At 37.1% G+C, this 15,978-nt stretch overlaps 1 protein-coding gene across 2 annotated transcripts in view; it reads left to right on the top strand.

Moving 5' to 3' along the window:
• BAG4 (BAG cochaperone 4) overlaps window positions 1-14,939 on the top strand; it is a gene marked incomplete at both ends in the record, with an annotated part of 32,778 nt that extends 17,839 nt beyond the window's left edge. The window contains 4 exons of one of the 2 annotated variants that reach the window (XM_084231384.1): window positions 3,325-3,432; window positions 12,399-12,656; window positions 13,453-13,707; window positions 14,451-14,939. In XM_084231384.1, coding sequence (XP_084087510.1) covers window positions 3,325-3,432; window positions 12,399-12,656; window positions 13,453-13,707; window positions 14,451-14,939 — 1,110 coding nt within the window. The remainder of the gene's footprint in view (window positions 1-3,324; window positions 3,433-12,398; window positions 12,657-13,452; window positions 13,708-14,450) is intronic. The other variant, XM_084231385.1, reaches the window with a different exon arrangement.
• Window positions 14,940-15,978: the final 1,039 nt, after the last annotated feature.

Here is a 15,978-nt window from a genome sequence, read left to right as displayed (position 1 = left end):
TTTATGCATGCAAGAACTGGGGTGTAGGCCAGAGATGTGGGGCAGTGAGAGGATCTACCACAGACAGGGTAGACAGCACAGCAGGCAGATCTGCTCAGATACACTGCTGAGGGGAGTAGCGGACGAGACAGGAGACAGGAGAGGTCCGCTGTGCCATGTGGGCTAGCTCCCTGGCCAAGAATTGAACCCCTGCCACTCTTGCCACAGTGGCTGGCTGGTGATAGCTTGATAGTGCTGAGACTTTAACCCCCTGTGCCTTGATAGTGCTGAGACTTTAACCCCCTGCCTCCAGGGAGGCTGAGGTCCTGTTTTGAAACTTTTTATTACAGAAACTTTCAAACATATGTAAAAGCAGAGCAGCTAGGCTACTATAATAATTCTCCCAGATATCCATTACTCATCTTCAACAATTATCAGGTTATTGTTAATCTTGTTTGCTTATATACCCAATTACTTGCCCCACTGTTATGTATGTAGTTTATAACAAATATCAAATCATGTTATATACCTGAAACTAATATTATGTATCAGTTGTAGCTAAAATAAAAAGACATGTTATAATACTTGTTTAGGGTAAGTTTGAGAGCAGGCGCGTATTCTAATGGAGATGATCTGCTCTGATAGAGAAGTAGATGATTCATGAAAGAGTAGAGACTGCAAGAGTTGGTCTTTGAAAAGTTAAGAGATTATGTGGTTCAGAACTACGTGGAAGGATTGACCCAAAGACTCATTCTTGCTTTCTGGGAAAACTGATGGATAATGGTATACTGGTAGATTTAGTATGTAGAAAGAAAGAGGAAGAAATTTTTTTTTTATTTCTTTTTATTTTTGCATAGAAGAACTGGGGTGTAGGCCAGAGGTGTGCGGAATAAGAGGATTCACCAGAGACAGAGTGGGGAGTAAAACAGGCAGGTCTACTGAAATACACTGCTGAGCGGAGCAGCAGGCGAGACAGGAGATGTCTGCTGCGCCATATATTGTGCTAGCTCCCTGGCCAGGGATTGAACTCAGGCCGTAGCAATGATAGTGCTGAGACTTTACCCCTAGGCCACCGAAGGAGTTTCGGAGTTTCTGTCTGATTTCTTTTTTATTTTTAAATGAAATAAGAGATAAATTGTCAATTGAAAAATGGGTGGGAAAAGAGGATATTGGAGATTAAGAAGAGTAAAACAGTTATCCCAGAGAGTGATATGACCATATGAGGGAATATAGTTGTTCGGCAGTGCTGTGTGCCTTCCGGAGGTTTGTGCTCATGCATTTATAGTGATACTGGAGAGCTTGTTGTGTTTTTCTCCACCAATATTTAGATGAGGTACAGATGTGGACTCAGTGGATAATTGGGTTTAAACTGAGTTAGGTTTTTTTCTGGGTGAGTATATCTGAGAAAAGAGAGTCAAGGCATCTAGGTAGTGGAAAGCTGAATAAGGAAGGAAGTGAGGAGGACACATAAGTGGGATAAGAGATGGGAAGGTGGAGATGAAATAAAAAAGTGGCATGACTCAGAGAACAGTAGAAAAGAAAAGAAATGAGGAGAGTTCTGGGGATTAGGGTTAGTTCATTACAACTCGGGTGAATCTGTTTCAGCTTATGTCTTTTCATCATTTTACTCAAGATCGAAATTCTTGGTAGGTAAAAATCAAGTTATCAAATATCCCTTAAACAAGGGAAGGAATAGAGGGCATTAATTAAGGAAATTTGCCTGATTGAGAAATTTGATAATTAGGATCTGAAGTTTGCCTGGAACATTTTTTCTTAAATCGTGCTGTTTTTTAGTTTCTACAAGTAAAGGGGATGTACGTGCCCACTTATGTAATGTCATATGAATAATTACATGCTTTGGAAACAAAGTAGTATAAAATTGGTAAACAGTGCAGAGCTAAGATGGTGATACTAAAACTCTCAGTGATTACAACTGCCAGTAACTTTTTTGGGAAAAAATTGATTATATGTTTCAAGCCCAAAACTATACTTAAAAGTATAAAGTACAAAGGAAAATAACTTATAGGAAGCATATATAGTATATATGCATATATAATCTACATTACTTACATATTGTACACGTTAAATCAGACCCAAATGTTTTGAATTGATGTAGTGTCTTATTAGAGTTGATTTACTTATCGCAGATTTGCAGTAACTTTGAGTTGAAGTGAAAGTCTGTAGAGATGAATGTCATAGTCAGATTTTCTTCTTGGAAGGGTTAAATTGTTCATTATCAGTTCCTGAAACAGTTAGTTGCAGGCTGCCAACAGAAAGCTTAGCTATAGAGAGTGGAGGAATATGAAAAAACTAAAATGAGTATGAATAAAACATACAAAGAAATTGAGTATTGAAAATGTATATGGTTGGAATGAAGTTTAATAGTAATATTTTAAAATTCCATAGTTGTTGAGATAGGTAAAGACTATTAACAATGGCAAAGAACTTTAATTATGCTGTACTAATTAAATTAGTGGTGATGAGATTAGCAACTAGAGAGTAATAAAGGAATCAAATTGCTAATTATCTTGACATATTGCGTTCCTTTATGTATTTATTGATATGGTACCATTGGTATAATATATAAAAATAATAGACTTTTAGTAGTCAATAATTGCTAGAGTATGTAATTTATCATATGCATGTGTGGCAATTTAATGATGAGTGATTTTGTAGTGGGAGGTTTAGTGCTTTTTGTCTTTTTTTTTTAAAGATTGATTTATTTATACAAGCACTGGGTACGGTCAGAAGCGCGGGAGGGTGAGAGAATTCACCAGAGCCAGAGCAGAGAGCAGAACAGGCAGACTGACGAAGTACACTGCTGAGGGGAGCAGCGGGCGCGGCAGGAGAGGTCTGCACGCTATGTGGGACCTTCGCCCGGTGGCCGGGAATCTAACCAGCGCTGCAGAGGCGGCGGGCAGCCTCGCAATCCAGTGCTCAGCTGCTGCGTGCCACCAGGGAGGCCCCTGTCTTTTGCCTTTTTTTTTTTTTTTAAAGATTATGCATAGAAGAGCTGGGGTACAGGCCAGAGATGGGTGTGTGTGTGAGAGGACTCACCAGAGACAGTGAGGAACAGAATAGGCAGACTGACTGAAATACACTGCTGAGGGGAGCAGTGGGTGACACAGGAGAGGTCTGCTGCGCCATGTGGGTAGCTCCCTGGCAGGCCTGGCTGGGTAGCTGCAGAGGCCGCGGATTTGCTTCACAGTGCGGTGCTTAACCCTTGCGCCACCAGGGAGGCCCCTGTCTTTTGCTTTATTTTTATACTTACACTGTCCTCCATCAGCTTTCAGAATGATGTAAGAATGTTATTAAAATTGAATTTATTTTCCTTTTATTTCCTAGGAGCAGCCATCATATCCTAGCTACAATTCTAACTATTGGAATTCTTCTGCCCGACCTAGGGCTCCTTACCCAAGTACATATCCTGTAAGACCGGAAATGCAGGGCCAGGTATGAAATTTTTCTTTATGAATCAAGTTCTTTTCAGAACTCTGAACAATGTGTGGAGTAGTAACAATGTGTGGAACTCTATTATTTAATGGACTCTATCATCTTAATGTTTTAAGCTTGCAGATAAGGAAATATTTAAGCAAATATTACCTAGAAAAGGTAGCTTGAGACATAATAGGTTAATTTTTAGGGACCTAGAAATGACAAATATAGATGTGCTTATTTTTGAAAATTTGACTTCTCATGATAAATATTTAATTTTAAATATTTCAGGGATACTGAAAAAGTACAGGGAATATGTGTATCTTTTTATCTTGCACGTAACTTTTGTTAGTTTTTGTTTGTCACGTTTCAGATTTTAGGAAGTAAAATGAATGTAATTGAAGACCCATAAGACACCCAATTCCATTTCCTAAAATTATTATTTATTATCTTCATACATGTTTTTACTATTTACATATACACTTATATAGTATTATTTCACACTTTTAAACTTGATAATGAGCAATTTTATTTTAGCATTCTCTTGAAGCTTGCTTTTTTAACATTATTTTAAACTATTCTGTTATACACATAGGAGACAGGAATTTCCCTAGGATATGGTATTGTTGGGTTTTGGTGTACATTAAATATAGCCAAATTACTTTTCAAAATGATTGTACCAATGAGGAAATGTCTTAAAAAATTAATCATCCATAATCCAGACACTCTAATAAAACAATAGTTGTCATATTTGTGTATTTATTTATTTTTTCTGTCAAGATACCATATGTGCAAATAAGGTCTTAAAAATTATGATTGCAGTATATACAGTTTTAAATCACCTGCATTTGAAGAGTTTTCAATTGAATCCACAGAATTTTAGACCCAGAATTTTCTGTAAACTGATGTTTTCTGCAGAATGAAATTTTAAGATCACCATAAACTACTAACAGAGATCCCATATAATCAAATTCTATTTTCAGTTCTGTTCTAATTTATTAGTGATATACAGGCTGAAATAATGGAAATATGTTTCTTCATGGGGCTGAATAATTAACTCAATTTAAAAAAAAATCATGTCTTTTTCTCATTGACTTGGTGATGTAATCCTTTAAGATTGATTTTGAACCAGAAAAACTTAATTGAAGTCAGTTCAAGATTTATTTATTAAGGAAAATATAAAATTTGTCAGGTTTTTTTTATATGCTAGTATGTATTAATTTTAGGATGATGTTGAACAGATAGTAGAATGCAAACTAAAGAAAAAATCGTGTTTTCTACCTATAAAACTTCCATTTCTTGTTGTCAGTCTCATTTCTGTGACTGAAATTGAAAAGCAGGCATAGTTATTACTTAATGCTACTTTCTTGTGGTTTGGCCATATCCCATAAAATTTACCCTTTAAAGTGTACGATTTACTTGTTTTTAGTGTACTTACAAAGTTGTGCAGCTATCATCACTATTTTTTATTCTAAATAGAAACTGTACCTGTCACCTCATTCCTCCCACCTTTCATCGTATGGTGCCCTTTAATCTACTTTTTGTCTCTATGAATTTACCTATTTTGGACATTTTGTATAAATGAAATCATATTATAAATATCTTACGACTGACTTCTTTTATTTAGCATAATGTTCATGTTATAGCATATGTCAACACTTCATTTCTTCCTATAGCCAAATAATATCCCACTCTATTGATATACCACATTTATTTATTTATTTATTAGTTGATAAAAATTTGAGTTTTTTTAATCCTTTAAGAATAATGCTGTTATAAACATTTGTGTACACCTTTTTATGTGGACATATGTTTTCATTTCTCTTGGGTGTATACCTAAGAGGTGAAATACTGGAAATTCTGATTTAACAATTTTAGAAGCTGCCAAACTTTTCCAAACCAACTACATCAATTTACGCTCTCATAAACAGCGAATGAGGGTTTCAGTTTCTTCCCCTTTTTGCCAATATTTGTTATGTTTTGTTTTTGACTAACCATCCAAACTGGGTGGGAAGTAATATCTCATTGTGGGTTTGATTTGCAGATCCCCATGAACATTTGCTCATATATTTATTGAGATCCTTTGCCCATTTTTAAATTGGGATGGTTGTCTTTATTGTTGAATTATGAAAGTTCAGTTATATATTCTAGATATAAGTCTGCTATGAAATATGATTTGCAAATACTTTCTTCCATTCTGTGGGTTTTCTTTTCACTCTCTTGACCATATCCTTAGAAACATAAATATTTTTCATTTCATTGTTTTTATTTTGTTGTACACTTTATTGCCATGTTTTCTTCTAAGAATTAAAAAAATAGGGGCCTCCCTGGTGGTGCAAAGGGTTAAGTCTCAACACTGTGAAGCTATGTAGTACAAGCTCGATGCCCAGCCAGGGAGCTAATCCACATAGTGCAGCAGACCTTTCCTGTCTCTCCTGCTACTCTCCTCAGCAGTGTATTTCAATAGATCTACCTGTTCTGCACCCCACTCTGTGGTGAATACTTTTATTTTTTTATTTAAAAGATTTGTTTATTTATTTATACAAGCACTGGGTACAGTCAGAAGCGTGGTAGGGTGAGAGAATTCTCCAGAGCGGGGAACAGAACAGGCAGAGTGATGAAATACACTGCTGAGGGGAGCAGCGGGCAGCAGGAGAGGTCTGTGTGCCATGTGGGACCCTCGCCAGTGGCCGGGGATCGAATCGGCTCAGAGCCAATCGGTGCTGCAGAGCTTCGCAGCCCAGCGCTCAACTGCTGCGCCACCAGGGGAGGCCCTGTGGTGAATCCTTTTAAATCCTTCTCCCATCCCCCCCTCCCCACACCTCTGGCCTACACCCCAGCTCTTGTGTGCATAAATAAATAAAAAAACTTTGAAAAAAATTTTTAAAAAATATGGGCCTTTCTGGTGGCTTAGGGATTAAGTCTCAGCACTATCACTGCCTACGCCTGAGTTTGATCCCCAGCCAGGGAGTTAGCCCACATATGACACAGCAGACCTCTCCTGTCTTGCCTACTGTTCCCCTTAGCAGTGTATTTTAGTAGGTCTGCCTGTTGTGCTTCCCACTCTGTCTCTGGTGAATCCTCTCACCTCTACACCTCTACACTTCTGGCCTACACCACACATTATTTCTATACACATAAAGAAATAAATCTTTTTTAAAAAAATAATTAAAAATTAGTTTTAATGCTTACATTTAGGTCAATAATCCATTGTGAATTTTTGTATGTGGCATATAAGATGTGAAGTATGGTCCAACTTCATTCTTTTACATGTCATTATCCATGTGTCTCAGCAACATCTATTGAAAGACTGTTCTTTTCCAATTACATTACCTTGGTATTCTTGTCTAATGTCAATTGACCATAAATGCAGGAGTTTATTTCTAAACTCTCATTTCTGCTCCATTGATTTAGATGTTTATGCCAGCGCCATACTATTTGGATTAATATAAATTTAGTAAAATTTGAGATTGGGAAGTGTGAGTTTTCCATTCTTCTTTTTCAAGATTGTTTTGGCTATCATGGGTTCATTGCAATTTCAAGTGTATTTTAGAATCTGTTTCCAATGTCAGCACAAAAGGCAGGTGGTATTTTCACTGGGAGTGACTGTATTTCAATTTGGGGACTACCGTCTGTTACTTTTACAGTTAGTGTAAGAGGAAAACAAAACTTAAAATCATGAGTCACAATCTTTCTCAATAATGTTAATTTTTCTCATTTCATAAATTGATCTTATTAATAAAGATTGTTTTTCCTGGGCCTCCCCGGTGGCGCAGCAGTTGAGCGCTGGGTTGCAAAGCTGCCTGCGACCTCTGTGGCGCCGGTTCGATCCCCGGCTGCTCCCCGGCCACCAGAGGAGGGTCCCACATGGCGCGCAGCCCTCTCCTGCCGCCCGCTGCTCCCCTCAGCAGTGTACTTCGGTCCTTCTGCCTGCTCTGCTCCCCGCTCTGGCTCTGGTGAATTCTCTCACCCTCCCGCGCTTCTGACTGTACCCAGTGCATGTATAAAAAAACGAAAACAAACAAACAAATAAATAAATAAATAAAACATGCCTCTATTAAAAAAAAAAAAAAAAGATTGTTTTTCCTTTTGTTTTCCTTTTTTCTCTCCTTAAAAAGGATTTAGTACATGTAGTTATTATATATATTCAGAGTTCACTTATAATTTACTCATGACTAGAAAGCAACAGCAATATTGTGAGAGAGCTTTTAGATATTCCAAGTTACTGCATTCTAAATCCAAAGGTATTTTAGACATAGACCTGTATGGGGTTAAGTGCCTTTTCTGGTGAAATATATGGGGATTATACATTTATCTTCTGACCAAAATAGACTCTTGTAGTAATACATAGATATAACTGGTTTCTTTTTAAAAAATTAAATGGTTTCACTCATAGTTGGGGTCTAACTTCTGCCTCATGTTAGCTTTGCCTCATGATCATTCTTCTGTTGGTAGGCTTTATAAATCTTAAAATTCTGTAGAAATAGTTCTATTCAACCAAGGATGCCTAGTTTCATGCAATTTTTTTTCAGAGTGTGGAATTTATACCCCCCCCCCTTTTTTTTTTTTAGAAATTGTTCATGTTACTAAGTCCCTGATCAGTCCACAAAGTTGATTAGCCTGCTGTGTTCCAGGTGCAGTATATTTGCTATGCAGGTTTTGGGGACAATCTTTGAAATATAGCTTTCCTCATTTTTCAGAGCTTCATTCTTCAGCTAATAGTAAGGATTGTTGAGAGGAGCATGTAGGGCGATTTCATGGAGCAGGGTGTGAGCAGCACTGAAGTACATCATCTCATACAGAGGCTGTCTCTGGAGGCAGAAGATATTGTCTCACCAGACTGTTGATGAAGTTCGTGAGGTATTCTCTGAGTTCTTTAAACTAAATTTGTTTCTTATTTGCTCTTGACTCCCTCATTTCTATCACAAACTTCTGGAGGTGAAAGAAGTCTGTCTTCTCACCCCAGAAGCATTTTCTTCCTCTTTGGCCTCTGTATCAAGGCTCTGAAACTGGGCCAGGAACACCTTTATTTTCTTGTTTGTGCAGCCAAACTACTGTTAGTATAACTTAAAAACCTTGATGCATTCCTGAAATAATGATCATTAGGTCATCCTTAGCCACATCTTTAGCAACTGTAAGGCTAATACATATTCTCTTGACTCCTTGTTCTTTTGTAAAATTCATGTTGCAGCTCTGTGATCCATAACTAAGGTACTTGGGAAAAGAGGTATTAATTCATGGAAGACATCTGAAAACCAGGAAATAATTTGGATAATAAATATGCAGGTTTTCTAGTAATGATTGTAGTTTTTGTTGTTGTTTTGTTTAAAATCTTCTTGTTGGCTATTAATGCAACTTGCTTTCTTAAAGCTTCTTTTCCACCATCTTCTAAAAGAAGGATGGAAGGCTTGAATGTTATCACACTGATTTTCTGATAAAGAAGATAATCTTTTGGTTTCTGGGAGATTGCACAGAACCATTGAGTGCCTGGGGATAGAAATGGGCTAAACCAAAAACTGAGGTCACTTTATAACTTTCTGAATTGTGAATTCATGATACCAAAAGACATTGGTCAAACCTGTAACACTTTTTTAATTAAAAGGGAAAATAGGTTATAAAACAAGCTTATGAAGTACTGTCATCAAGAGCGCCTATGAGACAAAAATTGAAATACTTCTGTAAGTGGAGAACTGCATGAGGAAGCAACCAGTGGATGATAATAGATTTGGGAAATCCAAAAATGAATATTAGTAGAAATTCAAGTTGCTAGTTCTGATAAGATGTGGTTGCTAGAGGGAAATCCTTCTTTTTGTCTCTTTTTTTGCAACTATTTACTGTTTAATGTTCATGTACCAAATGAAAAGAGACCCCATTGAACCTGTACCTTTTTCTGGGTGAGAGACCTGGCCATTTTTCTCCTCTTTGGACTCTACAGCTATAGCACAGTTCACCACCTTTTGGAAAAGTATTTCATACTGGTAATTTTTGTCTTGCAATGAGACACCATATGGTGTAACATTAATCTGACATTTGAATGTTATGTCTTTTCTACATTTACATCTAGAACAAGAACAGCAGTTGGACTGTCTCTGAGTTTTGAAAACTCTGGGCTCTTGGTTTCTTCTGTAATCCATAATGAGAGTTTTCAGAAATTCAGTGACTGTCAAAGATGTTACTTAATTTTTATAATTGCTCAGTATCAGGTTTCATTTGTTGCCATATCAGCTGACAGGTTTTAAATCATAGCTGTTGTCCTTAGATACATGTTTCCCTTCATTAAAATAGTCTACTTAGACACTGATGAAGTAGCTATGGTCCTAGCAACCCACTGGATTCTAGTCACATTTGAGATTTCATGACATTTTTAATAGCATATTATTTTTTTTACTATAAAGTAATACATTATTACTAAAAATTTTTAAAATATCCATAGTTTAATAAATTTGTTTTTGGTCTTTTTGTTGTCATGTTTACACAGCTTTAAACTATTGTAATGTATATTTTTATGTGACTTTTCATTAATCATATGTACTTTTCTTATTATAGGTAAAGTATCAGGAACTCTTTTTTTTTAATTTTAAGAAAAATTCAAACATAAAGTAGTGAGACTAGCACAATAATCTCCCATGTACCCATTTCTCAGCGTCAATAAATATTACTACATGGCCGTCTTGTTTCTTCTATATCCTTGGAGTATTTTAATGCAAATACCAGACATACGTTATTTCACTTATAAATACTTAAGTATGTATCTTTAAAATACAAGGAAGTTTAAAAACAGTACCATAATGCCATTTTTCAAAGAAAAAACTAAAAATAATTCTTTAATATCATTTAAATATCTAGTCAGTGAGTATTTAAGACAGAATAACATTCCCTTAATGAATTGCCCAGAATGTACTTAATCATTTCATTATTACGTCTTTTAGGTTGTTTACAATTTTGTAATTATATATAAGTAATACTGCAGTGACCAACTTTATACCTTCCTAGTATATTCATATTAAATGTGCATATTTCCTTAGGAAGGATTTCTTGAAGTTGAACAGTAGTACTAAAAAAGTCATATGGGGGCCTCCCTGCTGGCGCAAGGAGTTAAGCACAGCACTATGAAGCTATCAGCAGCCACTGCAGTACAGGTTCAATCCCCGAATAGGGAGCTACCCACATGGTGCAGCAGACCTCTCCTGTCTCACCCGCTGCTCCCCTCAGCAGTGTATTTCAGTCAGTCTGCCTGTTCCTCTCCCCACTGTTTTTCTGGTGAATCCTCTCTCTCACACACACACACACACACCCGCACCTCTGGCCTGTACCCCAGTTCTGTATGCATAAATAAATAAATCTTAAAAAAAAAGGTCATATGATATTTTATCAAGTTTCCAACTGCACGTGTGGGGTTAAGAGATTATTTATCCACTGCAGCCTATAGACAGAAGACTTTAATAGCCTCCCAGTTACTTTTACAAAGGGGTGGGTCAGTGTCTCGCAGCCTCTTCCTTTGAATCTGACCCTGCATGGAATTCTTTGGTCAGGTACTGATAATAGTCTTATCATTTATCCTCTTGCCACAAAAACTTGGCTAAGAATTTAGTTTCCACAGGGCCTCCCCTGGTGGCACAGCGGTTGAGCGCTGGGCTGCGAAGCTGCCCACAGCCTCTGCAGTGCAGGTTCAATCCCCGGCCGCTGATGAGGGTCCCACATGGCGCGACAGACCTCTCCTGCCGTGCCCGCTGCTCCCCTCAGCAGTGTATTTCTTCATCAGTCTGCCTTTTCTGCTCCCCGCTCTGGCTCTGGTGAATTCTCTCACCCTCCCACGCTTCTGACTGTACCCAGTGCTTGTATAAATAAGTAAATTAAAAAAAAAAAAAGAATAAAACTGTTAAAAAAAAGAAAGAATTTATTTTCCACAGAATTATGATCTCCCAACTTCTTTGATCCATCCCACTTTTTGATGGGTTAGGTAGGAATCAAATAGGAGTTTCATTTTCTTCAGTCATTAACGTTGTATAAGGTGTCAGGATCCTTACTCTTCTACCTAAAGTGGAAAGCATTATGTAGTTTTTTTTTTTTTTTAAGCTGGTCTTTGGAATTTTTGTGATAAGTTTTCAAAACTCATATAGTATGTAGTTTTAGAAACACATGAATTCAGGAAAATTTGATTCTATTTTTATCATTTTTAAAAAGTGAAGTAGAAATTAATAGAAAACATTAATACAGTCATTTATATTTTAGAGTTTAGTTTCATCTTGTTTGGATTATTAAACTAAGGATTTCTGCGTATCAGCAAAAATATATGAGCAATTGTCTCTACTGTCTGTTATTATCTGGGAAATAGAGTAGTATAGTACAGAGAACATGGACTTTCAAATCAGATCTTACTTCTTGACCTTGCCACATAATATTTACAACAGTGATAATTCCCATTTATTGAGTATACTATATATCAAATACTATGCTAAGCATGTAATACATGTCATCACATTTAATTTTCACAGTAACCCTGTAAGATAAATTTACGATCTCCATTTTCCTGATGGAGAAACTAAAGCTCAGAGAGGTTAAATACAAAGCCTAAGGCAGAGCTAGGTTTGTCACTGTTGTCTTTTTTTCTTTCTGTTGTATCACAGTTATTCTTTTACCATTCTCCCAGGTTTTCCAGACCCAGTTTGTGGGTACAGGTGCTCTGCTATTAGGTATTATTGTCAGGTGTACTTATGGAATTTTTGAGAAACACAGTTCTAAAGTCATCACTTCACTTAACAACAATATACTCTTCATTGTTAAGACATAAACTCTACAGTGATAATATGAGTTTAATATATATAATTGTATGAAAGAATGCTTTGGAAGTTACTTAGGTAATTCATATTTTCACTAATTATTAACTTCTTTTTTCCCAAAGTTTTCAGAGTTGGGCTTTAAGTCAGGGCATTTTAGCTTTTCTACTCATTCATCTTTTTCCCCTCAACTTTGCTTTTTTATAGAGTTTGAATTCTTATACAAATGGAGCGTATGGTCCACAATACCCCACTGGCCCTGGGGCTAGTACTGCCTCATATTCTGGGGCTTATTACACACCTGGATATACTCAGACCAATTACTCCACAGAGGTTCCAAGCACTTACTGTTCACCTGGCAACAGCCCAACACCAGTCTCTCGTTGGATGTATTCTCAACAGGACTGCCAAGCAGAAGCACCCCCTCTAAGGGGGCAGGTTCCAGGATATCCTCCTGCTTCACAGGTGAGCAGTTTTCAGTCTCTCCCTTTTGAATTGTGAACTTTGGAAGGGTATCTATTTAGGAAAACATTTCAGATACTCACTGAATTCTAGAGGTGACTGTAATGACAGGACTAATTTTACATTGACACCTTTCTCACCTTTATTTCTCACAGTTAATCCAGTAGGTGGATTTTAGCTGAGGGTATCTTAAAAATGTCATAATTATAGTATTTTTATATTGGAAGAAATCTTTAGAGAATTTTTGCTTGAAAGTTTCCCTATCTAGTCTTTTTAGTGCCCTGTTAGGCTTGTAATTTTTTTTTTTTTTAAAGATTTTATTTATTTATTTATACAAGCACTGGGTACAGTCAGAAGTGCAGGAGGGTGAGAGAATTCACCAGAGCCAGAGCGGGGAGCAGAGCAGGCAGAAGGACCGAGGTACACTGCTGAGGGGAGCAGCGGGCGGCAGGAGAGGTCTGCGCGCCATGTGGGACCCTCCTCCGGAGGCCGGGGAGCAGCCAGGGATTGAACCGGCGCTGCAGAGGCTGCGGGCAGCTTCGCAACCCAGCGCTCAACCGCTGCGCCACCAGGGAGGCCCCTAGGCTTGTAATTTTTAATGTTTTATGAATGATATCATGTTTATTTCTCTGTTAACTTCAAGAAGAGTTCTAATATATCTATTTGTGCTTCCTTTTAGCATATGGGTACACTTAATAGTATTTATGGAACAGATTTATGCTGTGGTTTAGACTAGAACATTTTCATTACTTTTAGGTGTTTTTTGGCAATGACCACAATTTCCTTCCTCTCAATCTAGAACCCTGGAATGACCCTGCCTCCTTATCCTTATGGAGATGGTAATCGTAGTGTTCCACAACCAGGGCCAAGTGTACGACCACAGGAGGACTCATGGGCTTCTCCTGGTACTTATGGAATGGGAACTCGTTATCCTTGGCCTTCTGCTGCGCCAGCAGCACCACCTGGGAATCTCTACATAAGTGAAAATACTTCACCATGGCCTAGCAGTGGATCTCCTCAGCCCCCTCCTTCAACTCCACCCCAGCAGCCCAAGGTAAGGGACCTTTTAAAATGTTCTTTTGAAGAAAAAAAAAAGTTCTTTTGATGTTTGAGTAATTAAGAGAGTTCAACCTGGAACTTCTCTGCATTCATCTGTTTAAATGGGAACTGCAAAAAGTTGGTGGCTTTACCTAGGCCAGTGCCCCCCCCCCCCCTTTTCATAGACTTCCTTTTTTCAAGCAGTTTTACATTCACATCCTTAAAAAAAAGGAATGCTTATTTAATGTTTGTTGTAATATTATATAAATGTTAAATAAAATCAAAGATGGCATTTTATTACCTCAATCTGTAGGTAGAAGACAAAAAACCAATGTAAAAATATATACAGTATTATTTTGAATAGTTGAATTGAACTATAGGTTTGAATATCATTTACTTGTGGCCAGTTCCTTTTCATGATTCTCTTTAGTTTTTACTCTTTAGGAGAAAAAACCTAATTCCTATTGACTAAGTCACTGGGTGTATTGTGAGGTGGTAAGGATAGATTATGAGGTATTCCTGATGATGACCTGCCTCAGGGTAGATTCCAGCCATTATACCCAGAATTCTCTGCCTTTTGACAGAGCATTCCCTTTTCTCTTTTTAGTGCTGTGTTTTTCTCAAATGATTAAGGAGAAAGGCTCAGTTTTATTGGTGGGGAATCTTCCTGGTCAAGTGAAAGATGTGGGCTGACAAATGTGATTTTGATGGATTCCCATTAAAGTAACTCTTTTCTCCTTTTTACTCTCCTACTCTAAGGATTCCTCATACCCCTATAGCCAATCAGATCAAGTTATGAACCGGCACAACTTTCCATGCAGTGTCCATCAGTATGAGCCCTCGGGGACAGTGAACAATGATAATTCAGATCTTTTGGATTCCCAAGTCCAATATAGTGCTGAGCCCCAGCTGTATGATAATGCCACCAGTGAACATCCCAGCAATCAAGATCAAAGTAATAATCTTCCTGAAGAGTGTTTATCATCTTCAGATGAAGGTACGCCCCCAAGTATTAAAAAAATCATACATGTTCTGGAGAAGGTCCAATATCTTGAGCAAGAAGTAGAAGAGTTCATAGGAAAAAAGACAGACAAAGCGTACTGGCTTCTGGAAGAAATGCTAACCAAGGAACTTTTGGAACTGGATTCAGTTGAAACTGGGGGCCAGGACTCTGTCCGGCAGGCCAGGAAAGAGGCTGTTTGTAAAATCCAGGCCATACTGGAAAAATTGGAAAAAAAGGGATTGTAAAAGGATTTAGAATAAAGGGGAAGCCTGTTATTAACTTGACCAAAGAACTCTTGGTTTTGGTTAATCACCCTCATTTTGAAACTCCTGTTGATATAAGAAGCAATACACGCCAACTTGGATTTAAAACTTGAAAAACTGGTAAAGGACTTGAAAAACTGGTATAGGACTTGGAAGAACACTTTAGTTATGTTGTTTTCAGACCAATGAATGTAATAGGAAGCTATGGAGTTATCAATATTGCCAAGTAGACTTACTCCTTAAGAAATTTATGGATATTTATAAACTGCTTCTTATCAGCAGGAGGGAAATATACTTTATGTAACAGGCTTGTCAGAATCCTAACAGATGAGACTGGATAATCTGAGACAAACAGGCTCTGTTTTTTAAAACATCTTATTTAAAAAAATCTTGTCACATTTTTGTAAGTTGTGACTGCTTTCAGCATATACTTTATGTGTAAATTACAATTTGGACGTTTGCCTTCTGGGATCTTTGTTTTGTTTTGTTATTTGCAGTTCACAAATATAGTATTCTCTACTTCTTGGTACATTTTGTAGTAATATGTTTAATATGATTATTCAAGAGACTATATTGACAGCCAGATAGTTTGGCAATTCTGAATGAATTTGTATCTTTTCATCACTTGAATATATTGCAGTGTGTAGTGAGTTCCTGAAGTAAATTGTCTCCTTTTTTGTATAGATCATTAGGCTAGAGTTTTGCCCCTTTGCTTTTCATGTTACTAGTGGAAGGTGAATTTGGAAATGGCATTGGCATAGGAATGAAAATGTTGCTTTTTTATTTTATTTGGATAAAGATTCACTTATAAAATTCCTTTTTCTTTCTTTTACAAAATATAACTATCTTTTCACTACTGCTGCTTCCATACAGAGCATTGTGATAAATACAGATAAAAAATTAAATGCCACAGTGAGTGGAAATAATAGCTATTTATTATTGCAAAAGTAATAAATTATGACTATCTGCAAATGTTATTCCCTATCTAAAATATTAATTTCACCACCAAGATTCCTATGAG

The sequence above is a fragment of the Talpa europaea genome (assembly GCF_964194135.1).
Source record: "Talpa europaea genome assembly, chromosome: 4".
Lineage (NCBI taxonomy): Eukaryota > Metazoa > Chordata > Mammalia > Eulipotyphla > Talpidae > Talpa > Talpa europaea.
The sequence above is the reverse complement of the archived record's forward strand: the minus strand, read 5'-3'. Positions and strand labels throughout refer to the sequence as shown.